General features: G+C 37.0%; 2 protein-coding genes across 6 annotated transcripts in view; one reads left to right on the top strand and one right to left on the bottom strand.

Annotated features, from left to right (window-relative positions):
- ARL6IP5 (ADP ribosylation factor like GTPase 6 interacting protein 5) overlaps positions 1–27,611 on the bottom strand; it is an 808,776-nt gene that overhangs the window by 25,619 nt on the left and 755,546 nt on the right. The gene's annotated exons all lie outside the window — the stretch shown is intronic.
- On the top strand, positions 244–25,726 carry UBA3 (ubiquitin like modifier activating enzyme 3). 4 transcript variants are annotated; one of them, XM_050781302.1, is made up of 18 exons: positions 244–312; positions 493–534; positions 2,732–2,852; positions 5,108–5,188; positions 9,027–9,109; positions 12,604–12,684; positions 16,636–16,679; positions 17,252–17,316; positions 17,624–17,779; positions 18,583–18,685; positions 18,844–18,957; positions 23,162–23,215; positions 23,656–23,692; positions 23,778–23,859; positions 24,185–24,285; positions 24,404–24,467; positions 24,562–24,616; positions 24,938–25,726. In XM_050781302.1, the coding sequence occupies exons 1-18, from the start codon at positions 293–295 to the stop codon at positions 25,024–25,026; spliced, it is 1,392 nt and encodes a 463-aa protein (XP_050637259.1). In that variant the 5' UTR covers positions 244–292; the 3' UTR covers positions 25,027–25,726. The 4 variants fall into 4 exon arrangements, with proteins under 4 accessions (XP_050637259.1, XP_050637260.1, XP_050637261.1 ...); XM_050781303.1 differs by lacking the exon at positions 493–534 and having other exon boundaries at positions 246–312; XM_050781304.1 differs by lacking the exon at positions 5,108–5,188 and having other exon boundaries at positions 246–312.

The raw sequence follows: 27,611 nt of genomic DNA, 5'->3' as shown, positions 1-27,611 counted from the left end.
ACATATAATTTGTATAAACGCATAATGTGTTATCTACATTTTCACGCTGCAGAGCAACATTATGCACTGTATAAGACTTACCTAATTAAGCGTAGGTAATTGAGATTATAATTACAGGGCAAGGCTTTAAAGCCCACGGGAGCCCGACAGCAGTCAGCCTCGCCCCTCCCTGCCGGCTCAGTTCCTGGCCTCGCCCCTCCCCGCTTCGCCGGCCCCGCCCCTCCCCACTTTGCCTGTCCCTCTCCTCCCCGCCCCGCCGCGCGGGGGCACCTGGGAAGAGGCGGAGAACAATATGGCGGATGGCGAGGAGCCGTAAGTACCGGGGCTCTGCAGACGCGCAGGGCTGGGCTGGGTTGTGAGAGAGCGCGGCGGCGGGCGGTTGCCGCCGCCACCCGGGATCCCCTCACCCCCCGCCCCGTCCCCTCGCCCCCCTCCCCTCGCGGCGCCCAGTGTGTAGCGCGATGCTGACCCTTCTTTTATTCTCTCTTTTAGGGAGAAGAAAAGAAGGAGAATAGAGGAGCTGCTGGCTGAGAAGTTAGTGCTGCCGGGAGGCCGGGGCCCTCTCCGGGGACCCCCGCCTCCCCCCACCCCAGGCCTAGGGGACCAGCCGCAGCGGGCCCGGGGGGCTGGGAGGGGGACACCCGGAGCGCAGGCCGCGCGGCCTCATCCCCTGATCCCCGTCCCGCAACCCCGGGGGCCTGGCGGGCCGCTCCCGGTCTCTGCCCGGTGCGGGCATCGGGGCCAGGCTGCACTGCCCCAGCTCTTGCAGGGGCCCTCCGGGGTGCCTGACGTAAAGATTTTGAGGAAGGACCCTTGTGCACTCCTCTTCCTCCATCCCAAATTGTCAGAGCCGTGACCCTGTGAAAAGGCAATCTACCTTAAACACACAGGAAAAGGGCACAAGACCGTTTTGTGACCTTTTGCAAACACTGAGACAGTAGTACTAATTGCAAACTTTTAATGATAACTCTACATGTCAGATATTGTGCTAACCACTCCAGTCATTTTGGCAAAATAATTGACTCTTAAAAGAGGTTGTTGACCTCAAACAGCCTATTTTTCCCACTTACTACACAACCTATTTCTTATCAGATGCTTAGTTCTATGCTGGTGAGACAGATTTAATCGAAGTGTTTTCTAACCTGGCCAGCGCCACAAAATTTACTCCCCTCCCTGCCTGGGCGGGGAAAAAATACTCTTGCATTGGTTATGGTGAGTTTGTAATTTCCGTGCCAGTTCCCAGTAGCAGTGCTTTGGTCTTTATGTATGTCCCTCAGATAGTTGAATTTCAGCTGCAAGAGGACTGGAATGACAAACTGAATTTCACATTCTTTCCTGCCTTTTATTTCCCTCCCACTTTTACATGAAATCACAAACATTGCTTACCATATCCCATGTACTGTACTGAGTCTGCTATGTGATTCTCTCTCCTCATGGCCGAAATAAGTAGCTATGAACGGCCTACAGATGAGGTTTATGGCTATGAATAATCTGCTCAAGGTCACAGTGCTGTTGATCGTGGAACCCAACACAGCTCTGACATCAAACCTATGGTTTTTATTGCTAGGCAATACTTCTTGGTCCCTTTTGTAAAAATTGGATATTACTAATATATTTGACGGTAGAAACCGTGGGGTTATAGGAAATTAGAAAATTAAAAATAATCACAGCCAAACGTGAATCTTACACGAATTATAAAATAGATGCATTTTGTAGCGGAGTCCCACCTTATTCTGTTGTACGTTCTAAAAGGTTTCTATCTGCCTATCTATATGCCTATCTGTGGCGTAATTGTAACCTAAAACTTTGTGTTTAGTGGCAAGAAAAGCCGCCTCACAGTATTAAGAGATTATTTAATAAATTAGGACTTCTGCTAGGTGCGGTGGCCTCACGCCTGTAATCCCAGCACTTTGGGAGGCCGAGGTGGACGGATTACTTGAGCTCAGGAGTTCCAGACCAGCTTGGGCAACATGGCGAAACCTGTCTGTACTACAAATACAAAAATTAGCTGGGTATGGTGGCACGTACCTGTAGGCCCAGCTACTTGGGAGGCTGAGAAAAGGAGAATCGCTTGAGCCCAGGCGGGCAAGGCTGCAGTGAGCTGCAATCATGCCACTGCACTCCAGCCTGGGCAACACAGTGAGACTCTGTCTCAAAAAAAAAAAAAAAAAAAGAAAAAGAAAAAATAACCTCTATTTCTGAGAAAAGTGTGTGAAAAGTCCTCGCATCAAAATGATTTTTATATTACACCTTTGGAAAGGACACATAAATACTAAATTTGCATCAGACACATAAGCATCAAAATTCTCAAAGTGTGACTTTTTTTCTGTGTTGTATCTCATATTTCCTAATGCAAGTGTGTTGAAGCAACAGATTGAGGAAGTTTGCAGTGATTTTTTTGTAAATACCAAATGTAGAGAAGTCAATTTCTCACACAGACCAATATCCTAAGTTGGACCTTGGATTTCTTTAGGAAACCAAAAACATGTAGACTGATTTATTTCATCCATTGGGTGAAATAAAAATAGAAACATGCAGTTCTTAACTTTAAGTGAATTGTATAATAGGCAAGAAAAAATTTCAAAGCATAAACATAATCACGTTGAATATTTCCCTTTTTATTTGAGCAGGTCTGGTGTGGTTACCTTTTCATTTGGGAATACCATAATAGTTGTAGGTGTTTTTTTTTTCGTACTGATCTTTGCAGCTGAATTTACTGTGTTCTGTGCAGAATGGCTGTTGATGGTGGGTGTGGGGACACTGGAGACTGGGAAGGTCGCTGGAACCATGTAAAGAAGTTCCTCGAGCGATCTGGACCCTTCACACACCCTGATTTCGAACCGAGCACTGAAGTGAGAAACGTTTATTTTTAAATAACTGCTCTAATAGTTTAATGTTTCAAAACTAATAGAATGCTTCCTTTTTAATTTGCTCTTACAATGAAAATACTAATAAAATTGTTTTGTGAAACTAAATTTTTCTTAAAATATGAAATTGAATATTCACAGCTGATTTTGTTTGAATGACTATTTGAGTCATCACATTTCTCATGTAATATAAGTTGAAAGTTTTCGTGAGAAAAATAACTTTATGACCTCATGTAAAAATTTAAAATTTCAGTTTAAAATGCTTTCTGAAACATACTCCCCTTTTGTAGTGCTACTGTGAGAAATTAATTTTGATAGGAATATAGATGTGCTTATTTAAATTTTGGAATTGAATTGGAATGAACATCTTAGCTTTGAGTATAATTAATTGCATGTTAAGAATTATGTGAGTACTAAATAATAGAGGCATAGAATTTTGGACTGATAGTGTCTTAAGGCAAGTGTTCAGTTATATGTGACTTATTTTTTTATTACAAGGTAGGGAAAAGTACTCTATAGCACATCTTTATGTCCTTTTGTATTTATAAAAAGATAATATTTTGAAATAGAAATATTGTGTTACTCCTATAAAATAACATGCAAACTCTTGGTTTGGCCCAGTGTCTCATCTGAATAACTTTCTCCTTTAATGCTGGGCAGAATTGAAAGCATTACAAATAAAAAAAAAGAAAAAAAGATTTGAAAGCATTAATTCTGTCTTTCTTTGGATAATACACCATATTTTCTTGTGCTTCTAAATTTTTTTTTTTTTGCCTGATAATTTAAGATTATTACTTCTGTTAAATGATTGTATTTCTGCTGATAAGGAATTGTCTATCTCATGTTTTGTGAGTTTTGCTCACTTTATTCAAAAGGAGATGTTGGCCAGGTAAGGTGTCTCATGCCTGTAATCCCAGCACTTTGGGAGGCCAAGGCGGGAGGATCACTTGAGCCCAAGAGTTCCAGACCACCCTGGGCAACATAGAGAGAACCCATCTCTAAAAAAAAAAAAAAAAAAAAATTAGCTGGGCATGATGATACATGTCTTTGGTTTCAGCTACTCAGGAGGCTGAGGTGGGAGGATTGCTTGACTGCATCTGGAGGTGGAGGCTGCATGGAGCTCTGATCATGCCACAGCACTCCAGCCTGGGTGACACAGTGAGACTCTGTCTCATAAAGAAAAAAAAAACAGCCGTTACTCTCCCCACCCCGCCCCACCCCCACCTGATGGAGTTTTGCTCTTGTTACCCAGGCTGGAATGCAATGGCAGGATCTCGGCTCATGGTAACTTCTGCCTCCCAGGATCAAGTGATTCTCCTGCCTCACCCTCCCGAGTAGCTGGGATTACAAGTGCCCACCATCACACCTAGCTAATTTTCTATATTTTTAGTAGAGACGGGGTTTCACCATGTTGGCCAGGCTGGTCTTTCCTGACCTCAGGTGATCCGCCCACCTCAACCTCCCAAAGGGCTGGGATTACAGGTGTGAGCCACAGTGCCCAGCCCTGTTACTCTTTTTACCTTATTGTTTTAGTCCTTTAAAAACCTGGGGCAGTGCTTGATCTTCTGTTTTTAAAATTTTTAAACTTTTATATTTTTGGGAAGTCAGTTAAATAACTGAATTTGATGTTCTGTATCCCTTTCCAAAATTTAAAAAACAAACTAGAGATAATTTTCCTTGTTAAAAATAGCCTTTTAATTTCATACAATAAAAGGCAGTTTAAAAACATTAACGGCTGGACACAGTGGCTCTTGCCTGTAATCCCAGCACTTTGGGAGGCCGAGGTGGGCAGATCACTTGAGGTCAGGAGTTCGAGACCAGCCTGGCCAACATGGTGAAACCCCATCTCTACTAAAAATATAAAAATTAGCCAGGCGTGGTAGTGCATGCCTGTAATCCCAGCTACTGGAGAAGCTGAGGCAGGAGAATCACCTGAATCTGGGAGGTGGAGGTTGCAGTGAGCTGAGGTCATATCACTGCACTCCAGCCTGTGAGCTCCGTCTCAAAAAAAAAAAAAAAAAAAAAAATTAACATTGAAACTTCTGAAATCATTAGAGTTTTAGAATTCCTGGTTCGATAGAATTCATAAATTTCAAATAATTGATCAAATACAAAGTCTGCTCTTTTTCCTAATTGCATTTTTTCATGGAAACATCAGAAACCATTTTAAAGTTTGTTGCTTTATTTATAGTCCTTGTGGTTATCACCCAGCTTTTAATATGCCTTTCCATTCTTTACAGTCTCTCCAGTTCTTGTTAGATACATGTAAAGTTCTAGTCATTGGAGCTGGCGGCTTAGGATGTGAGCTCCTGAAAAATCTGGTAATATACATATATATATAAATACATATTTTTTTCTTCTTTGTGATAAGTAAACCTTACTTATCTGTCATACTAGGAAATTTCTTGTGATTATTAACCTTTTCTCTTGAGCCTTTGTTAGATAAGTTTAGCACGTCAAATTCCAAATAGTAATTAAAATGGTAGAACTTTGGAACTTTTTAAATTCTAAAGCTCTCACCTATAAGGTTATTGATAAAATTTCATACTTCCATTTTTTTCTCTGATCTTTAACAAACAAATTTTGGTTCTTCCTGTGGCAAAACGCTCCTAACTTCAGTGAAGTAAATAACAAAACTGGTAATTCATATTTTAATGTATAGTTTCAAATAATTTATTATTTCTTTTGCTTCCCCAAATAACCCAGCTAGGCAGCTAAGGCATTGCCCAATTTAATATAGAGGGAGACATTGAGGTTTAGAGATGCTGACTGACTTGCTGAAGTTTTTCTGGATTATAGCTATGTGCCTGGAATTGAATCCAGGTCATCAGTTCTTAGTTAAGTGTTCTTTTTCAGTGAACCATTAGGTCATTATATGACCTAATAAGACAATTGTGGACACCTAAGATTTGGGAAAGCTAAACCTTTACTGAACTTATTTCCATATATTTGGAAGTAAATTAAGTATACAATTTGATTTAATTAATTGGTTTCCTTGACTTTTTCTAATCACAAAATAACTTTTCATAAATCTTCATGAGTTTATTTAACACAAATGAGTAGAGGCAGAATTGGTTTAGAGTTATATGCTAGGCTTCTCATTGCTGTGTAGAAAAGTGGAAATGCTGGAATAGACTCTTTAGAACATAAAGCAGGTCACAGCCAGATGGAGGACCCTAATAATTGGCCAAGGGGTTTAAAGTTTAAATATAAACATAGCCACATTAGTTTTATTAAGAAACACTAATGTCACTTGAGTGAAGTTGTAAAAGTTTAAATATACTTCACTGTATTTAATGCCTTGCTGGGTTCTGTGGGGATTATATGTCATCATGGTCTCTGTCTTCAATGAATCTGAAGTTACTGGGGAGATAAATTTCACAGGAAATGAATAGCAGTCTGTATGATAATACTCTGTGGTGGGATGCCAAAATGACAGTACCGTATCAAACATAAATACTCTAGCAGTGTGATAACCAAAGACTTATAGAAGGAAAGGGTTTATGGAGGATGGGCATTGGTTTTTGTTAGGTATTATAAATGTACCTATAAAAGTTTCCTAAAGCTTATTAAATTTTGAAGCCATTATTTGCAAATGTGATATTTACTAATTTTAAGTGTAAAATAATTGAAGATTAGATCTGAAGATTAGTCACCAAGCAACTTTAAGGACTGGCCCTGTTCTTTATTGCATTATAGTAATCTTTTACACAAAAGAAGAAAACTAAGGGTTTTCAATTTGACTCCTTGTTTTGCTTATTTAATTCATTGTAAGCCCCCTAAAGGCTCATTCTAATGAAAAAGAACATGATATTAGGCCAGGCACGGTGGCACACGCCTGTAATCCCAGCACTTTGGGAGGCCGAGGCAGGTGTATCACAAGGTCAGGAGATTGAGACCATCCTGGCTAACACGGTGAAACCCTGTCTCTACTAAAAACTACAAAAAAAAAAAAAAAATTAGCTGGGTGTGGTGGCAGGCGCCTGTAGTCCCAGCTACTCGGGAGGCTGAAGCGAGAGAATGGCGTGAACCCGGGAGGCAGAGCTTGTAGTGAGCCCAGATCACACCACTGCACTCCAGCCTGGGCGGCAGAGCGAGACTCTGCCTCAAATAATAATAATAATAATAATAACAACAATAATAATAATACTGGTTGAGCACATATTTATTGAGCCTCCTCCCCCATATGCCAAGCACCATTTTAGATGCTGAAGATACAGCATTGAACAAATAGAGATGTTTGCATTGGTGGGCTCACATTTTAGTTGAATGAAAAAGTAAGTATATAGTATGTCAAATGGTGTGAAGGGAAAAGGTTTACAAAAAGGTGCTGTTTGAGTACGAAGGTGAGCAAATGAGCCATACAGATATCTGTAGGAAGAATATTCTAGCTAGAGAGAATAGCATGTACAAAGCTATGAAGTGGAGCACTCCTGTTTGTTCAAGGACTGCAAGATGGCTGTCATAGCTAGAGCAGAAGGGGGTTGGGGGAGCATTTTTGGAGACCATATCAGAGAGATAATGGGAGATGGAGGAGCTTGGAGTGGATATCGCAAAAGACTTCGGAGGTTATTTTAAGTGCTCTGGCTTTTACTCTGAGTCATGAAGTCATTGGAGAGATTTATGCAATGAGAGACTTGACTAACTTTTCACCTAGATCACTGAGGCTGATGCATTGAGAATAGACTAAGGGAAGAGCAGGGAGGGGGAAGAAACAGACTAATTAGGAGATTATTACAGTCCTCTAGACAAGAGACAGTGTGACTTGGAACAGGATGGTAGCATTGGAGGTGGTGACAGGTGGTCAGATTATGGATATATTTTGAAGATGGAATCAACAGGATTAACTGATGGATTGGTGGTGTGCTGTGAGAGAAAGAGAGGAATCAAGGATGATACAACAGAGTTTTTGCTCTGGGGGCGGGCACCTGGAAAGATGGAGTTACTGCAATGAGGAAGATCTGGAAAAGAACAGATTTGGTTGTTGTGGTGAGCAAGAGTGATCAAGTTTGGTTTTGGAAACTGTTAAGTCTGAGATGTCTGCTAGATGGTCTGTATCTTATAAGATCATCTGAGATCACCAGAACAAAGCACAAGGCTGCTCTGAATTCTAGCCAGTAAAGTAGGAGGAAAACTGAATGAACTGGAAAGCAATTTTTAAAAAGTGTTCAAATTCTCATGAGTGTGGTGACCAAATGAAGAACATGTTTTAGGGTGGAGGAAGTGACCCACCCCACCTAATACCTCAGAAAGGTAAGGTCAGATAGACTGAGAATTGGTCATTGGAGTTAGCAACACGGAGGTTATTGGTGACCTTGACAAGTACAGTTTCTGTGGAGTGGTTGGGGCTAAAGTTTGAGAACAGTCAGGACTTTGAAAGCACAAATATGGATAAGTCTTAAAGATCTCTTGGTACATAAAGGGGTACAGAAAAATGGAGAAATTATTGTCAAGTTATTTGATCATCTAAGTAAACTGACCAAGACCAGAAAATCAATTAGTTATTGAGACTTATTTTTTTCAGTTTTTTACATCTGCTGGTAAATTTGAATGTGGTTGTAGTATTAGAATTCATGGCATTGTTATTGAAACCTAACAGGTTTTTTGTTTTTTGCCTTTCCCTACTTTTTAAATTGCTTGCTCTTGACTCAGTGTCTTTTAAGATATTCCTTTTACATATACAGTCTACCTATGTGTGTGTTTTTATATGTCTTATAATAGTTACCATTTCTGAATTGTGGCATGCTTAATGTTAAGTAAACTAAGATAAAGCTTGTAGGAATTGCTTTTAATAATTATTTTGAAAAAATAATAGCAAGCATAGTAAAATTAAAGTATCCATCAATAGCAGTGAAGCAACAAATTTTACAGATGTGTTTATGGAATTATATACATATGTAAAATAGTTTTAATCTGTATAAATTTTGAGTTGTTCTCTTTTGGTTATAGATTATTTGAAACTAAGTAAGTGTACACTTTTGACCTGTTCAAGAACTCTGAATTTTATATACCTGGCAAGACTCTTTTTCAGCCATTGAATACAATTACACAGAATTTATTACTGGGAATTTGTAGACTTAAGACTACATTGAAAACAAATATTAACATATTTAAATGTGAGGAAACTTCTGCTTAATTGGATTGTTTTTGTTCCCACAGGCCTTGTCTGGTTTTAGACAGATTCATGTTATAGATATGGACACTATAGATGTTTCCAATCTAAATAGGCAGTTTTTATTTAGGTAAGTTTTAATATCTTAGTGGTTTTCTTTTTTTAAGCTCTGATAATCATTTGAACTTGTACATTGCAGTTTACTAATTTTTAAAAATGACTGAGAGGATAATACAAATTTTATTTAAAAAAAAAACAAAACTACTACTCCTATTTTAGGTAAAGTTTTGTAAGAAAATTTCCGGCATCTTGGTGATAGTAGTTATGTAAACAAATACATGTTTTTGTTTTTTCAAAGAGGTCTCCTTCCAAAGGTTTATGTGATTTTGGGGAATATCCTCAAGTTAACTGTGCTCTGAAGAAAGAAAAGAACGGTAGCTCTTCCTCTAGTTGATGTCAGAAGAGAATACTGGCTGGAGTATTAGGCCCTAGTGAGAGATTGGCGGGGATTTGTGAGCCAAGGTTTGAATGGTGACTAGAGCAATAAAGTTGGGAAAGAGTTTGAGCTTTTCCTACAAGGGGAAAGAAAATGGAAAATCGAGGAGAGAAAAACCAGAACCAGTTGGAGTAGAACAAAGAGGGATGGTTACCTTAGGCATATATGGAATATAGAGAACATCAAGGAGTGATTTGTTAAAGATGAGTTTAAGAACAGAAGTAGAGGCCAGGCATGGTGGCTTTTGCCTGTAATCCCAACACTGGGAGGTTGAGGTAAGAGGATTGCTTGAGCGCAAGAGGCAACAAAGGGAGACTTCATCTCTACAAAAAAATAAAAAAATTAGCCGGCTGTGGTGGTGTGCACCTGTGGTCCCAGCTGCATAGGAAGCTGAGGTGGGAGGATTGTTTGACCCCAGGATCTCGAGGCTGCAGTGAACTGTGTTCATGCCACTGTAATCCAGTCTGGGCAACAAAGCAAGACCCCATCTCAATAAATAAATAAATAAATAAATAAAACCCGAAAAACAAAAACTGAAGTAGGCCATGTATCCAGACATGAAGAAATGTTCATTCATGAATTTAGTATGTAATATTGAGGGGGTTTGAGTAGCTTAGGTAAAAGCATGTATTTGTTAGTCAAAGGATACAGATACATAGAGATAAGGACTTTTATTTTCTCTCTCTAGTTAGTAAGTTTGCGTCTGTTACTGACAGTGCTCAAATTGTTCTGGGTATATAGAATAAAGTTGAGCTAGCCAAAAAGGTAACATTAAATTTTTGGATAGGCATAAAACCTCTACATTATCTTTGTGGAATATCTTAATGAGACTGAAGTATGGATTAAAATAAGTCAAGTTAATGAAGTGTAATTGCAGTGTGACCTTTATGTTTAACTCGTAAGCTTTATTTTTTGTTTGTTTTTTAACCCTTGAAATTTCCCTTCTCTATAGCAAAGTTTGTGGGCTCTGTCCAGCTTGTCAAATTTTGAGTTGTGAATGCTCTGAAAAAGATACCACTGAATTGATTGGTTATTGATACAGGCCATACCCTTTAATTTGTGGCTAAAATGGTTGAAGATGGTAATAATGATATGTAGCAAGTACTTCTAAACTATCCATATTATTCATTTAATCTCAACAACCTCAGGGTAGATTCTTGTGTTCAACGTTAAATAATTTGGGCAGAGTGTCCTGCAAGGATGATGTGTGTGAAAGGCCATTTTATTGAGGTGGAGCAATCTGATCGCTTCATCCTGGAATGCTAAATTAACAAACAGTTCCCAGAAACCATCTAGGAGTTCTTTTGTTTGGGATCTGCTATAAAAGCACATAGAATATATTACTTAAAATAATCTTAGAAGTCTGCTTTATCCCTTTTACATACCTAAGGAGCTTTCTGTGTGCAGAGCCATTGAATGCAATACTGAAATTAAGTTCTTTGATTTATGACAGGGCCTTTTCTATGTAAGTTAGTACAAAGTGAGGATAAAACATTTACCAAAAGTTTTGAATCAAAAAAGAACAGTGCTTTAGCCTGGCACGGTGGCTTATGCCTGTAAGCACAGCACATTGGGAGACTGAGGTGGGCAGATCACTTGAGGTCAGAAGTTGGAGACCAGCCTGGCCAACATGGTGAAATCCCATGTCTGCTAAAAATACAAAAATTAGCCAGGCGTAGTGGCTCATGCCTATAGTCCCAGCTATACTCTGAAGGCTGAGACAGAAGATTTGCTTGAACCTGGGAGGCAGAGGCTGCAGTGAGCCGAGATTGCGCCACTGCACTCCAGCCTGGGCAGCAGAGCGAGATTATGTCTCAAAAAAAAGAAAAATTGACATGCTAAAGTGTTTTTCTTTGAAATTCCAGATTTTTTTTTCTATTAAGCACACGATTTATTATTTTCATTTATTTTAAAAGTATTTACTCTCTGCTAGATATGAAGGAATATGAAGAGAGTAAGAACATGGTCACTTTCATCCAAATAATAGTCTAGTGGGTATCATAGACGTATATATAACAAACAAATATGTTATGAAAAAAGTAATAATGTTCTTATTATATACGTGGAGTGATTTCTCTGAGGAGAATATGGAAATATTAAGAAAGAAAATACCATTTGTATAGAACTTAGAGGAGGAAATTCATATCCTTTCCTATCCATATGTGTGGTTATTATTTAAGAGTGACCTTTTGAGGCTTTATATATTCAGCTTCTTTGATATAATAGTAACATTTGCAATTTTATCTGACACTTTTGGAATTATTCTTTCTTTAAAAACATGGTGCTGGGCGTAGTTTCTCACGCCTGTAATCCCAGCACTTTGGGAGGCTGAGGCAGGCGGATCACCTGAGGTCAGGAATTCGAGACCAGCCTGACCAACATGGCTAAACGCTGTCTCTACTAAAAATATAAAAACTAACTGGGCATGGTGGCAGGCGCCTGTAATCTCAGCTACCTGGAGGCTGAAGCATGAGAATTGCTTGAACCTGGGAGGTGGAGGTTGCAGTGAACCGAGATCGTGCCACTGCACTCCAGACTGGGCAACATAGTGAGACTCCATCTCAAAAAGAAAAAAACATGGTTACAACTTCTTTTTTTTTTTTTCCATTTTATATAGGGTTCAGTGAGATTTTTTTTTTCATGTAGCTCCTTAGGGGACACAAAGTTTGCTGCTTAATCAGCACACACAGGAAGAAGGGGATAAATGAAGGTTCTTGCATCCCAAGGATGAATCTTATTGTGTATATTTCAGCCAAGACCTGCGGAGTAACACCATAAGGTTCTAAGCTCTAAGAGTGGGATAATTTTTTACAGTGGAAAGTGGCCAGGAATCATAGCATTATTATGCTTTATCTGGGAGGAAGAACACTGTTCAGATTTTCACTTAATTAAAGCAATACTTAATTAGACTTGTCATGTTAATTTGGACCGTCAGCAAGCGTTGACATTTAAGGTTAAGTGACCGTTTACCAAAAGTTATTACTGAAATCAAAATACTTAGGCAAAAATATTCCTTCTAAATTTCCTATAAGTAAACTTACTGTGAATTTATTTTTATGTTTGAAAATAAGTTATGTAGATCATATAGATTTATAATATGAATTATAATTTAAATATTTTTCCTGTAGGCCTAAAGATATTGGAAGACCTAAGGCTGAAGTTGCTGCAGAATTTCTAAATGACAGAGTTCCTAATTGCAATGTAGTTCCGTATCCTTTTGACAAAAAGAAAATTCTTAATTTTTAAAAGCTTTTTTCCTTTATTATAAGAGATATTTAAAAGAGAATACAGATAAGCAAGAGGGAAAAAAAAATCAGCAGTAGTAACTTTATTACCGAGATAACTGCTGGTAACATTTTGCTATCTATTCTTCCAGTCTTTTCTTTACGGTTATATAAGTATTTTTTTGGCCCTGATTTTTAACTTAAGTTTATAAAGCCTGTTTCATCATCTACTTTATTTTGCATTATTGCCCTTAATCAGTATCAATTACATATCTCCTTTACTAGAGTGTAAATTCCTAGACTGGATCCAATTAATCTTTGTTTCCTTATAGTAGCAGACAGAGTAGACAGTCAATATAGTATTAGCCAAATGGAAGGTACTTAAGAGTAAATTTATTTTTACAATAAATATGTCTTTAAAAAGGAGTATTTACACTGTAGTTTGAATTTAGATCTGGAGAACTTTTGGCATTTTATAGAAAGTCAGAAGATGTGATTTCTATGTAGGAAGTCCCACAGAATTCAAAATCAACATACCAGTGAACTTGTGAAAACTAACGTTAAATACAATGCCATTTACAAGTGCTTACAAATAAAAATAAATACTTAGATGTAAACTAACAAGCTAAGTAAGATTTATATAGTGAAAAACTACAAACTGCTGATGAAAGAAATCAAAGAAAATCTAAATAAATGGAGAGATAGTCCATCTTCAAAGATTGGAAGATTAAATATAGTAAAGATGTCATTTCTCTGTAAATTTGTATACATATATACCATAGTTTCTATTAAAATCCCAGCAAAATTGTCGATACAGATGATCTTCTTCTAAAATTTACATAAACAAAGGAATACCTACTACAGTTCTGAAAAAGAAAGTGGGAGGAATCACTATCCAAATTGTAGACTTATTATATAGCTGTAGTAATCCAGACTCAGTGGCATTATCAGAGGGATATATAGATGACTAGAACAGAATAGGGAAGCCAGTAATAGCCCCATATAAGTATGGCCAATTTGTTTTTGATAAAGATGCAAAACAGTTCAATGGAAGAAGCATAGTCTTCAACAAATTGTACTGGAGCAATTTCATATCCATAGGCAAAAGATGAATTTTGACCTAAACATCTTATACAAAATTAACTCAAAATGGATTATAGGTATAAATATAAAATGTAAAATGGGCCAGGCATGGTGGTTCATGCCTGTAATTCCAGCACTTCGGGAGGCCAAGGTGGGTGGATCACTTGAGGTCAGGAGTTCGAGATCAGCCTGGGCAACATGGTGAAACCCCATCTCTACTAAAAATACAAAAATTAGCTGGGCACAGTGGCATGTACCTGTAATCCCAGCTACTCAGGAGGCTGAGATGGAAGAATCGCCTGACCCTGGGAGACTGAGGTTGCAGTGAGCTGAAATCGCACCACTGCACCCCAGCCTGGGTGACAGAGTGAGACTCCATCTCAAAAAAAAAAAAAAAACCATAAAATGATAGAACTTTAGGGTTTGGTGGAGAGTGCTTAGGTCAGCCACATCAAAAGCAAGACCTGTAAAAGGTGGGGCATGGTGGTGCAGATCACTGAGGAAGCAGTGAGCTTTTGTCACACCACTACAGAGTCCTGGCTGTTTGGGAGGCTAAGGTGGGAGGATTGCTTGATGCTAGGAGTTTGAGGCTATAGTAGGCTGTGGTCATACTGTGAATAGCCACTGCATTCCAGCCTGGGCATGATGTAGTGAGGCATCATCTCTAAAAAATTAAAATTTTGTGTAAAAGCATGACCAATACAAGGAAAAAATTGCTACAATGAACTTCATCAGAATTAAAAACTTGCTGTGTGAAAGACTGTCTTAAAGGGATGAAGAAAAGCCACAGACTGGAGAAAATACTTGTAAAGCATCTGACAGGACTCATATCTAGAGTATATAATGAACTCTAAAAACTCAACAGTAAAAAAAAATTCAATTAGAAAATAGACAAAAGATAGGAAGAGATATTTTACTAAAAAGGATGACAAAAGCACATGAAAAGGTATTTCACATCAAACCAAGACCACCATGAGCGATACTGTTATACAGTTATTAGACAAAAAAAAAAAAAAGCCAGTGTCAAAAGGTTGTATACTACATGATTCTGTTTATATAATATTCTTGAAATTACAGAATTACAGAGATGGCTGGGTGTGGTGGTTCAGGCCAGCACTTTGGGAGGCTGAGGCGGGAAGATCACTTGAGCCTGATTGTTTGAGACCAGCCTAGGCAACAAATGAGACCCTATTTCTGTAAAAACTAGAAAAATTAGCTGGGCATGGTGGCACATGCCTGTAGTCCCAGCTATTTAGGGGGCTGAGGCAGGAGGATCAGTTAAGCCCAGGATGTGGAGGCTGCAGTGAGCTTTGATTGTGCCACTGCACTGTAGCCTGAGTGACAGAGTGAAACCCTGTCTCAGAAAGAAAAAAAAAATATAGAGATGGAGCACAGATTAGTGGTTACCAGGGACTAGGCATGGAGGTGAGGAATGGTCTGACTGACTATAAAGACATAGCAAGAGAGAGATCTTTGTTGTGGTAGAATAGTTATGTGTGTTGCCTGGGGTGGTGGTTACACAAATCTATGTGTGTTTAAATGACAGAATTATAAACACACATTGTACCAATGTTCTGTTCATGGTTTTGGTACTGTACTATAGTAAGATGTAACTGGGAAAGGTGCATGGTACCTACCTATACTGTCTATGCAACTTACTTATTTTGAAATCTATATTATTTCAAAATAAAGAGCTTAAAAATGCAAATACAGGCCCCTGTAGGGAAAAAGGAAGAATTGAGTTGGTGGGGGTGGGTTGGTTAGTGGGGGACACTCAGTTAGTCTATCCCCATTATGTGGGTCTGGGAAACTTTGGGTATTTTCTAGAAATCCAGATTAGATTTCTTAGTCTGACTCTTGGTTCCCTGATTGTCATTCCTCCACTGTTTGCGTTGTTTTTTGACCTCTTTGTAGCTGTAGCTTCGGTCTCCTGCTTGCCTAGTATTCAAAGGGAATAGAGGTCTGAATGGCTGAGGGCTAGAATTGAAATTATTGTTCATAGCTTTATTTGTAGGCAAGAATTAAAAATCTAGAGGAAGCATGGATTGTCCCTTTTTTCTCTGTATTGCTTTTAAAAAATTTATAGTGGACTATTTATCTTCACTTTAGAGAAGTAGCATAATTTATAAATTATTAAACAATTGCTCCATTCATTAGAAAAATTAAAACAAGTTTTTGCACACATGTGCTATTAAAACGTTAAGTGCTATATTGACTCACCCACAGTCAATTTTGAATGGGGTTTCCTTTTTAGCCTCCAGGGATGGGAAGACTGGCAAGGGTTTGGTAGGGAAACTTGAAAACTGAGTTAAATGAGAAAGGTAGAAAAAATTCATACTTTGTCTCCTCCCCACAAAAAATAAAAACAGTAAAATCTTTACCACCTGAAAAAGCTTTGAAATTTTGTGTATGTTAAAAAAATGAGCTTTGCAGTAACTCTTAAAATCACCTAGCAAATAGGAACTGTAATGTGCATCTTTCCTTCACTAAAACATTTATTGCATCTCTTCTTGATGCTGATGATTGAAGATACACATTCTGCTTTCCTGGGACTTACGGTTTTATACAAAAACCAAAGCAAAGTAGAAAGTATACCTCCTACCAAAGGCATAAATATAATGATATGGGGGTTCAGGAATGAGAAAAAGTAAGTAGTTAGGGGAGGAATGGCAGAAAAGTTTTGTCAGAAAGGAGAGTTGTGTTCATTTAGTCAGATTCCTTGAATTCCACTGATGTGAACATTGATTACTTATTTCTTGTTTTAAATATACGCAGAGTGTGTTCCTTATGGCATTGTCAAATTCATTTTAGAAATTAAAACTTAGCCGCTTAAGTTCCTTTACTTATATTCAGACATTTCAACAAGATTCAAGATTTTAACGACACTTTCTATCGACGTAAGTTTTTTACTTGAAATTAAATGCTCACTAGATTCTCAGAATTTTTTAGTTGGTAGCTGTTCAAATATTGCTAGCTATTTGAAGGCTGTTTCTTCACTTGCTTTCCTCTCTCACAGTTGGCTTTTCAGTAATGTTGCTGATAGACTGAAAAGAGAGTGCTAGTTTTAGCTGACATGACTAGCTACAATTTTCTATGCTGACCTGAATGAGAGTTCACTCAAGGAATAGGAACTCTGAGAGCGTATGTGGGATTACAATAAAAAGTGCTTGTGGTTTTTTGTTTGTTTCTTAGAAAGTGCAAATTATTTTTTGCAAGTGCTTTTTTTTTTTATTAGTAAACTTTATTTTTTAGGACAGTTTTATGTTTACAACAAAATTGAACAGAAAATTTTTGAAAACTTGGGTTCTCATAGAGCTTGGAGCTTCCTTTTCCCACAAACACACAACCTTCCTAATCAACATCCTGCACCAGAGTGGTACATTTGTTGCAGTTGATGAATCTACATTGAAAGATCATCATGCAACTGCATATTTAAAAACTAAAGTTGCTTTTTTTTTTTTTTTTGTAGAATTTCATATTATTGTATGTGGACTGGACTCTATCATTGCCAGAAGATGGATAAATGGCATGCTGGTAAAGACTTTGGTTTTGTTATAGTTCTCTGAAGTTCTTGCTGCTGTGCTTCACATCCGCAAAATTAGAATTGATATCATATTTTTGAAAAATCAGAGTTTAATTTTGAATTAAGTATATTTACTTCATTGTTTATTGCCAGTCATTGGTTTTCAGGTGAAGACACAAATTGTTAATATTATAATCCCTTGATTTGATACATTGGTATTCAATAGCACAACCGACTCATAGAATTACTTGAAAGCATACTTCTTCTTTTGAATTCTTATCCCCTTCTCCTTTAAAGCCCTTCAAATTGTTTTCCTAGATATCGCTTCTAAATTATGAAGATGGTGTCTTAGATCCAAGCTCCATTGTCCCTTTGATAGATGGGGGGACAGAAGGTTTTAAAGGAAATGCCCGGGTGATTCTGCCTGGAATGACTGCTTGTATCGAATGCACGCTGGAACTTTATCCACCACAGGTAATCAAAAAAGCACCTGTATTTCTTTTATAGTATCTTGGCATGGAATTAGGGATTAATTATTAAGTCTAGTTAATATTTAGAAATTTTAATTAGAGGTAGCTGTATTTTAAAAATTACACTAAGAAGAAAGATAAAATATGAAATTCTGCTCTATTTGAGGAAAGATATGAACCGAGTACCTTGTTTTGATACTATTCTGCTTTCATACTTTATTTGTATTTTTTGTTTGGGGAGTAGATATCAAGTAGAATTACAAAGCTGTATATTGATGTCGAGCTGTAATCTATGTGGTTTTCACCTGTATTTATTTCAGGGAAATAAAGATACCAGGGATGAGAATGATCTTTCCAAGGATGGGGCTTTTTGATTTACATACCCGCTTTAAAGAACAGTTGAAATTTTGAATAATAAATGTAAAAAATTTTATGAGTATTCACTTGGGATTCACTTAGCTCTGAATTTGCTTTTGTTTTGGTTTGTTTTATACTTAAATATTAGGTAAACATAACAAGGTCTTCATATTTGAGAATCTGTTCAGTAGTTTTCTTCTCATAGTCTAACAAAGCTTAAATTTTATATACCTTGTAAATGTAAGGCAAACCTGTCTTTATAGGCACGTCAACCTAAGTGACGTGACTCAGATAATCTGTATTAGTTTGAGAGGCATTTTTAATGGTATACAATATTTTGAGTTGAAACAAATTATATGAAACTGTTAAGAACTAGATCATAACTGGAAGTTGCATTTTAAAATAATTCATCATTTAAAATTCACTAAAAAGGACAAACTGTGGTTTTAGGTTAATTTTCCCATGTGCACCATTGCATCTATGCCCAGGCTACCAGAACACTGTATTGAGTATGTAAGGATGTTGCAGTGGCCTAAGGAGCAGCCTTTTGGAGGTAATAAACCTAATTTAATAATCTAGGATTACATAAAATACGTATTTTTTCTATATTATTCCTTTGGATAATTTCATTAAAAACATACTGTTTTATGATTACATATTCCTGTCTTTTCTCTCTCTCTCTCTCTCTCTCTTCGTTTTTTTTTTAAACAGAAGGGGTTCCATTAGATGGAGATGATCCTGAACATATACAATGGATTTTCCAAAAATCCCTAGAGAGAGCATCACAATATAATATTAGGGGTGTTACGTATAGACTCACTCAAGGTAAGTCAGTGAATTGTCATGAATTATGATGTTGGGATGACTTAGGGCTGGGATGCTTTCAGGAGAATAATTGGTAAGTGAGTTTAGACAGTACCGTCCACTTGAAGTTCAGTAAAGGTACCATGTAATTATAGTACTTATTAGCTAGGGGGAATTTAATAAATTTATTGAATCTTACTTACTTAGGCTGTAAGTCATCCAAGTCAAACTGTCTACTTTATCTTCCACTGAATTCATGACCTCCTAGAGACAGTCTGTTTCACATTTGGACAGGACTGTTAGGCAAGTTTCTATATATTGAACAGAAATTGTCTTCAGGCCAGCTGCTGTGGCTCATACCTGTAATCCCAGCACTTTGGGAGGCTGAGGCGGGCGGATCACCTGAGGTCACGAGTTCGAGACCAGTCTGACCAACATGGCAAAACCCTGTCTCTACTAAAAACAAAAAATTAGCTGGGTGTGGTGGTGCATGCCTGTAATCCCAGCTACTCAGGAAGCTGAGGCAGGAGAATCGCTTGAACCCGGGAAGCCGAGGTTTCAATGAGCCTGAGATTGCGCCATTGCATTCCAGCCCAGGCAACAAGAAACAAAACTTCGTCTCAAAAAACCAAACAAACAAAAAAATGGAAATCGTCTTTGGTTTGGTCTGAGTGTTGTCTCAGTACCATATACAATCTAATTCCCTTTTAAGTAATAACTTTTAATATATTGAGGACAGTGATCACATCCTTTGCACATTTTTATCAGTGCCATAAACCTCCCTAGTTACTTTCTTTAACCCTGTATTAGTTCATAAAGGAATAATTGAGACTGGGTAATTTATTAAGGAAAGAGGTTCATTTGGCTCATGGTTCTGCAGGCTGTGTGAGCATGGCACCAACATCTACTTGGCTTCTGGTGAGACCTCAGGAAGCTTTTACTCATGGTGAAAGCTAAGGGAGATGGCAAGGTATGTCATATGACAGTAGAGGAAGCAAGAGAGAGAGGAGGCAATACCAGGCTTCTTTTAACAACCAGCTCTTGCATGAACTTAATATCGCAGGGAGCGCACCAAGCCATGCATGTGGGATTTGCCCTAATGGTCCAAACACCTCCCACTAGGCCCCACCTCCAACACTGGGGATCACATTTCAGTATGAGATTTGGAGGGGACAAATATCCAAACTATATCCAACCCTTTGATATGTTGTACAACTTCAGGTTCTCATGTTGTTTTTCTCTAATCATATTCCAGCTATCCATATTGGTTAACTGGAATATAGTTAGAGAAAACAACTTTTCCTAATTGTTCAGGCCAGCATGCAGCATTATGTGACTGGTCGTATTTTAGATAATAGACTTCTGATAACTGATGCAGTCTTAAAGGAGAGCAGGTATTTATGTTATTGTTTGTTTGTTGTTTACATTGATGCTCTACTTTCGATTCTTTGATGTTACTAGCCACTGAAAGCTGGATGTTTTGTCCACATATACAATTGCTAAGCCACATCTGCCTATTATAAACTTGGCAGTTTGGGGAGTGTCTTTTTTTTTTTTTCTTAATATCCAAGTATAGGTCCTTGCAAATATATTCTTAAAATTCAACCTGCTTTTTTCTCTTTATATGTATTCTGCCAACTTACCTGGTGTTTCTAGTTTCCTGTTTTGATAATTATATCTTTTATTTCTTTTTCAAATAATTGATTAAAAATTGTAGTAAGACTGAACTGTCTGAGAACAGACATCTGAATCATACTTCTGGCCAGGCCCTTTTAGGTTTATCTCATTCTGTTCATCAGACCTCCTTGAGTACTTTGTATTTCTTTATCTTGTTCACGAGGATGTCATGAAAAACCTTTCCAGATCCTCTCCTGAAGCCTAGGTATACTATCTTTTGCATTTTCCTGAGTTGCTAAGCTAGTCATAGTAGCCAAATGAGGCTACTCCAACATGATTTGTCTAGTAACCAGTCATGCTCAATTGTAGTGATCGATGTTTCCAATCTAGTTACAGTTTCCTTTTTTAGAATTTTGCCCAAGATCATTACCAAATTCACCAGAATGAGCTTTGTCTTCTTTTTGAAAATCTGCCATTTCTCTCCTGTGATTGTTTCCTTATATTTACTGATCTCATAACATCATTTTAAAATTCCATTTTATACTTAATCCTTGTTGCCCTCTGCATTCTCACTACACTGACCTGCTTTGTATTTCTTGAACACACCAAGTTCATTTGTACCTTAGAGCTTTAATACTCCCCAGTTCCTTTCCTTGGATCCCCTCAGGCTGACTCCTCATCTCTTAGGTGTCTGCTTAGCTAGTTTTCCTAATCATTCAACCTGAAATGACTTCTGAGCCATTCACCATTCTATTTTTTTGGTAATTGCTCAGAACTAATTAATGGTAGCCTCATTCTCCTATGCAAAGAATATTTCATACTTACACTATCTTACATCCTTGCCCCAGGACCAGGACCATTGCCGTTGTTGTTTACAAACAGCTCTTTCCTCAGGTCGTTTCATGGCTGTATCTTTCTCATGGCTTAGGTTTCAGCTCAAATTGTCACCTCTCCAAGGAGGCCTTCCCTGACCATTCTGTCTAATGGGCTGCATCCTTCATTCTCACTCTAACACATACCTCATTTTCTTCATAGAACCCTTCAATATCTGAGGTGTTCCAAGTATTTACTTTTGTGTTATCTCCCCTACCAAAATGAAATCACTATATGAGCAGATACTTTTTTTCACTGCTACTGTGCACAACACCTAGAATGGTGTCTGCAGCATGTGTTACACATATTTGCTAATTGTTAGAATTCACAAATGAATTCAGTGTGTGCTAATCAGGAACTGTAAACTCCCCATTTTAATATGCAGTCTCATTCATCCTTCTTTACCTTTTACCAGGGCTTGGTGTGTACTTTCTAGCCTGATGAATGAGGGCCTCAACAAGGAGTACAGAAAGAGAACTGGAAGTGAAGTTGCACAAGCCCGTGGTTCTATCTATTCTGTGATTTTCCCCCTTGTTCTCAGTGTAACAGAAAGTTACCTTTCTGCCCACTCTAGCTTTTTTTGGTCAAAGGGCAGGGGTATGGGTGGCAGGGGTTGGAGAAAGAGGGGAGTCCTGACCATTTTGGCAATGTTCTTACTGGGCAGCATCTCTTATACTCTTCACTGTTTGTGACTACCACTTCCTCCTTTCAGTACATCCTGCTACATGTGGTTCACTGGAGAGCTTCCAGTTTAACCATCATGCAGTTTATCTCTTTAAATTTCCTCTTCTCCAAAACTATAGAGAATCGTATGGTCACAGTCAACTTTTTAAAAAAGTTTTCCAGCCTTCGTAACTGTCTTTCTTTCATGTCTTCTTAACTACTTGCCGTTTTTCCTTAGGTTTTTGAAACCTGCCTATACTTGGAGTCTTGGGAACACATCTTATAGTGCTTCCTCACACTCTGAAATAATATGGCTACTTTTTCCTGAAGTTTTTGTCTTCTAAAATGAACAATTCAAATATAGTTATAAAGTGGAGTATTTATTTTGTACTTTTAAAAAATGGTTTAACGTGGAGCTTTGTTTATTCCTAATATGTGAATAATACTGATGTGAAAAATGTGGAATTGAAGTAGAGAACTGTACTTAATATTTTGTGTAGCCTCAGTTGTAAAAGATAATAAAGGGCAGCGTTTCTTTTTTTGTGAATGTTTGTGAATCAAATGACTGAAACTGCTATAGGAATAATTAGATAACACTTATTCTTCATGGTGTATCAGTTAATATCTGTGTTCATATACCATCCCCACCTCTTGCTAAGTATATAGCTGTGGATAAATTATTAAATTTCTCTCAGTCTCACTTTTCTTATGTTTAAAATCAGAGTAATTAACATGAGGGTGTTATTAAAATTAAATAATATCTTATTTAGTCTTTACATTGTGCCTGGAACATAGTAAATACTCTAAATTGTTAACTTTTATGATGTTATTGTTTCACCTTTCTGTAGTACTTACTTGAGAGAGTTTTCTTTGCTACAGTAGCTTAAGATTCTGAATTTACTACAAAATGATGGGGATGTGAAAGATTGTTTCATGGTTAAATTTATTTTCTGGCTTGAAAGTCTGAAAAATCAAGTTTTAGAAAATGGTATTTAATAATCATGCCTTCTAATTTAAGAGAACTCTTTCATTTTAAAGAGATGACCATATTTTAATTGATATATTTTTTCAGGGGTAGTAAAAAGAATCATTCCTGCAGTAGCTTCCACAAATGCCGTCATTGCAGGTGAGGAAAAAAAGGCCATCACGTAGTTTATTTTGCTTCCTTTAGTTTTTGACGTTGCTGCAGCTTTTTTACGTTGTAGGAATTTGATATCTTCTTGGATGGGTTGTGTAACTAAGCTGTCGAAAAAGAACTAGCCATTAGACTTTGCATATTTTTTTCTTACATTATATCTTAAGTTCTCTGCAGTCAAGAGACATTTTAGTTCCATTTGAAGCAGGCTGTTTATTAATCTGATAAACAAGAAAAACATGTAATGTTACTCTATTACTTGAATCACACAAAACAAATATAAAATTTGTTACTTTCTCAGTTTTTAAAAATTGGAATATATCTTTTTTAATGAAGAGCCAATGTAGATTTATCTGTTCTGATTTATAACTGACTTTTAACATGCCTGATTTCCATTGAGTTAAAGAACCTGTATTTTCTCCCCCCTTCAGCTGTGTGTGCCACTGAGGTTTTTAAAATAGCCACAAGGTAATGGGTTTCATTTTTAATATGTATGTAAATCCATGTTTTGACTTGGTTCAATTATATAAAGATGAACATTTTTTCATTACAGTGCATACATTCCCTTGAATAATTACTTAGTGTTCAATGACGTAGATGGGCTGTATACATACACATTTGAAGCAGAAAGAAAGGTTAGTAGTATTAACACATTTTTGATCATGCATATTTTGATTTTTAAATATTATTGGTTAGAAATTTGAACAAAGTCACCCATACATTTTCTAACTTCCAGAACTCTACTTATTATGTATCTTTTGCTTTATAGCCTGAAATAACTCTATAACAAAGTAATTTAAAAGAAATGGTCTATTATGAAAAGCCAGGCTTTAAAGCATAAAAATTTTTTCATAGGAAATATGCATGATTATAAAACAACCTGATTTTTATTTTATTGTTCATAAAGAGACTAGTATTGGTACATGTGCTGCTGTAATTTGTTGTGTATTATGTGTGTAGGAAAACTGCCCAGCTTGTAGCCAGCTTCCTCAAAATATTCAGTTTTCTCCATCAGCTAAACTACAGGAGGTTTTGGATTATCTAACCAATAGTGCTTCTTTGTAAGTATTGTAGATTTTTGTTATGTCGTAAAATCATCTTTGTGATTTTTGAAACCTTAGAAACGTTATCTTTTGATTAAAATGATGTTTGATGCTTCTCTCTCTTCATAATCTTCAGGCAAATGAAATCTCCAGCCATTACAGCCACTCTAGAGGGAAAAAATAGAACACTTTACTTACAGGTTATCAATGTGTATTTTTAATTTTTTTCAGAAAATTATATCAAGTTTTATTTTACTTTAATGTGTCTTACATTAAAATAATTTTGTTTTCTAGTCGGTAACCTCTATTGAAGAACGAACAAGGCCAAATCTCTCCAAAACATTGAAAGGTATTTTAAATAGGGTATTTACTAATTGTTTTTTTTTTCTTTTCTCTCTTTTTGGTGAAAGTAATCAGTGCTTGTTCTAGATTTCCTCTTAATGCCTTGTATATGGTCAGGTAATAATTATAACTTTAGACATTAATAGAATTAATTGCTCTTTTAGTAGATTATTTTAAAATCTCTAAGATATCAAATATTACTCTGATTAAAGAGGATTGGATTTTCATGTTTTTCTAGACCATAATACTCTATAGTTTGTTTATGTGTGTATTATCCTTTCTGTTGAGATTTTTTTTGCTTGTATTAATTATATTTTTTCTGTTTTAGAATTGGGGCTCGTTGATGGACAAGAACTGGCGGTTGCTGATGTCACCACCCCACAGACTGTACTATTCAAACTTCATTTTACTTCTTAAGGAAAATCTCCACACAATAGAAAACTTATGGAAATAATATACTTTGTGGATGCTAAGAAGTTTAATTGATGTTATTTTTAGCAATAGTGTTGCTGCGATTTGTCTTTTTTTATATAATGAACCACTCTTTTTTAACTTTGTAACTTGCCCTTGAAGACAGAATTTTGGTGTTGGTGCTTGTAAGCATTTTCGTTAATAATATGAGAAATGATACCTGGAGAGAGAGATTATGAGCAAATGTATTGCTTCTTTTAGAGGAGGAGGCATACACCCTCTTTTGTGTGAATTTTGTTATTATGGTCAAAGAATGCATTCCTAGTTTTCATTTGAGCACCCAAATACACAAAAGATTTCCCTTTAAAGAAAATAAAGAATTAAGTTTTAAATAACATTAAATTTTACAATCCGACATCTGGAGTATATTGAACATAGGCTATTTCTTGATTTAATACTCATTTAATTGTGGCCATCCAAATGAATATTGCAGAATTTATCTTGTCCATAATAATTTGTAAATGGTGTTATAGCTGAATACCTGTGCATGAAAATGGGCAATATTTTCATCTGTTTACTTGTAGTGCCATAGAGGCCAATATGCACAATATTAACTAATGCCAAGACATGGCTGTTTAAAAAATTTAATGTTCAAACAGTTATCACTGATGCTTTTGCACTATTTATTAATAAAATCATATATTGTATACTTCTTTCACTGAAGTTTTTAAAAGTACATTGAAGGTAATCAGTAGTTCCATGGTAATATAGGAATAATTTTTAAATGTGTAGCAGAATTACATCAAATTTTTATTTCTCTTAATACTTTTGCTACAGCGATTTCTATAGTAAAAATTTACTGGTTTAATTTAACTTGCTGTATCAATAATATAATTTTTTTTTTTTGGAGACAGTTTCACTCTTGTTGCCAAGGCTGGAGTGCAATGGTGTGACCTCAGCTCACTGCAACCTCTGCCTCCCCAGTTCAGGCAATTCTCCTGCCTCAGCCTCCTGAGTAACTGGGATGACAGGCGCCTGCCACCATGCACGGCTAATTTTTTGTATTTTTAGTAGGGACGGGGTTTCACCATATTGGCCAGGCTGGTCTCGAACTGCTGACCTCAGGTGATCCACCCGCCTCAGCTTCCCAAAGTGCTGGTCAGTGCATGAGCCACCATGCCTGACTATGTTTTTGTTTCTTTTAAGTGAATAAAACTTGAAACAAAATTAAGCACAAATACTAAGAAAGTAGGTGCTAGTATTTTAATATGAGAACAAGTATGTGTTCTCATTCCTTGTTTTTGACTTAGAAGGCAGTTTTCTGTTCAAATGTTCTTTGGTTACTTATGTGTCACTCAAGTTTTCATTAATCTTTCTAGCTACAAATTGACAAATAAGTTTTATTATAAAACCACACGGAATAAATTTATATGCTCTACCTGAAAAGTTACAGATGCAGCCTACAATTTTGAAAGTGAAGGAACTAAAATTTAACACCATATAGGTGCTATAATAATTCTCAAAGTAGCATTGTAAGAGGGTGACTATCTCCATCTGAGAGCTGAATAAATAGTTTTAGATGGTTTAGGTAGGCTATTTAGCCAAAGCTGTACAATTAGAAGTCTTGGAACTGTAATTATATAGCTAATTTCAACCCGAATCTGCCCCAAATCTCCTCTGCAGACTAGCTCTTTGAAAGTACTTGAGTGAGTTAGTACTACTTGTGTAAATGACTAAATTGTTAGTTTTAACATGCAAATTTTTATTGTAGTTAGACAAAATTATTGGAAGATGATTATAACTTCTTAAGGGGTTCACTCTGATTTTTTAAAAGAAAAATAATTCTTTTTTGCAGAGTTCCTTGCAGTGAGGTAAAATATTCAAATATGGGAGGCAGGCATATAAGGTAAATGACCACAGCAGGGAGGGTGTAATAAGATGAGTGATAGAGGTCTGTGGCAAACTGGAGTGAGTGAAAATTATTGGTGACCACTCTAGCTGACTATTCCCATGCTTGGTATTCATATTTTTCAAAAGCAGCTGGAAATCTAGATTTTTGAATGAAGTCTGGCTTTTAAATGTTGATAGGATTTTGTCTTTAACTTGGGCTCAAACCAAATATAGCTGCAGACTGGATTAGGAAGGCCACCAGTTTAAGGTATTTTTCCATGTCCAAATGTTTGAAGAGAATGCACACAGAAAAGGTTATATTTTAAGTAATATGCACAGTGCACATTGTAAGGATAACAGCTTTAGTGCTTCCTAGGTGTCTTAGTCCATTTGGACTGTTGTAACAAATTCCCATAAACTGGGTGGCTTATAAGCAGCAAAAATTTATTTCTTAACAGTTCTAGAGGCTGAGAAGTCCAAGATAAGGAGCTGGCAGAGTTGGTGTCTGGTGAGGGCTGCTCTTCTGGCTTAGAGTTGGTGCCTTCTTGCTGTGAGCTCCCTTGGGCCTCTCTTATAAGGGCACTAATCCCATTCATGAGGGCTCCATCCTTATCATCTAATCGTCTCCTAAAGGCTCCCCTTAATACTGTCCCATTGGAGATTAGGTTTCAACATAGGAATTTGCGATAGACCACAGTATT

This window comes from Macaca thibetana, chromosome 2 (assembly GCF_024542745.1).
Source record: "Macaca thibetana thibetana isolate TM-01 chromosome 2, ASM2454274v1, whole genome shotgun sequence".
NCBI lineage: Eukaryota > Metazoa > Chordata > Mammalia > Primates > Cercopithecidae > Macaca > Macaca thibetana.
Note: the sequence above shows the minus strand (reverse complement) of the source record. Positions and strands in the feature narration are given on the sequence as shown.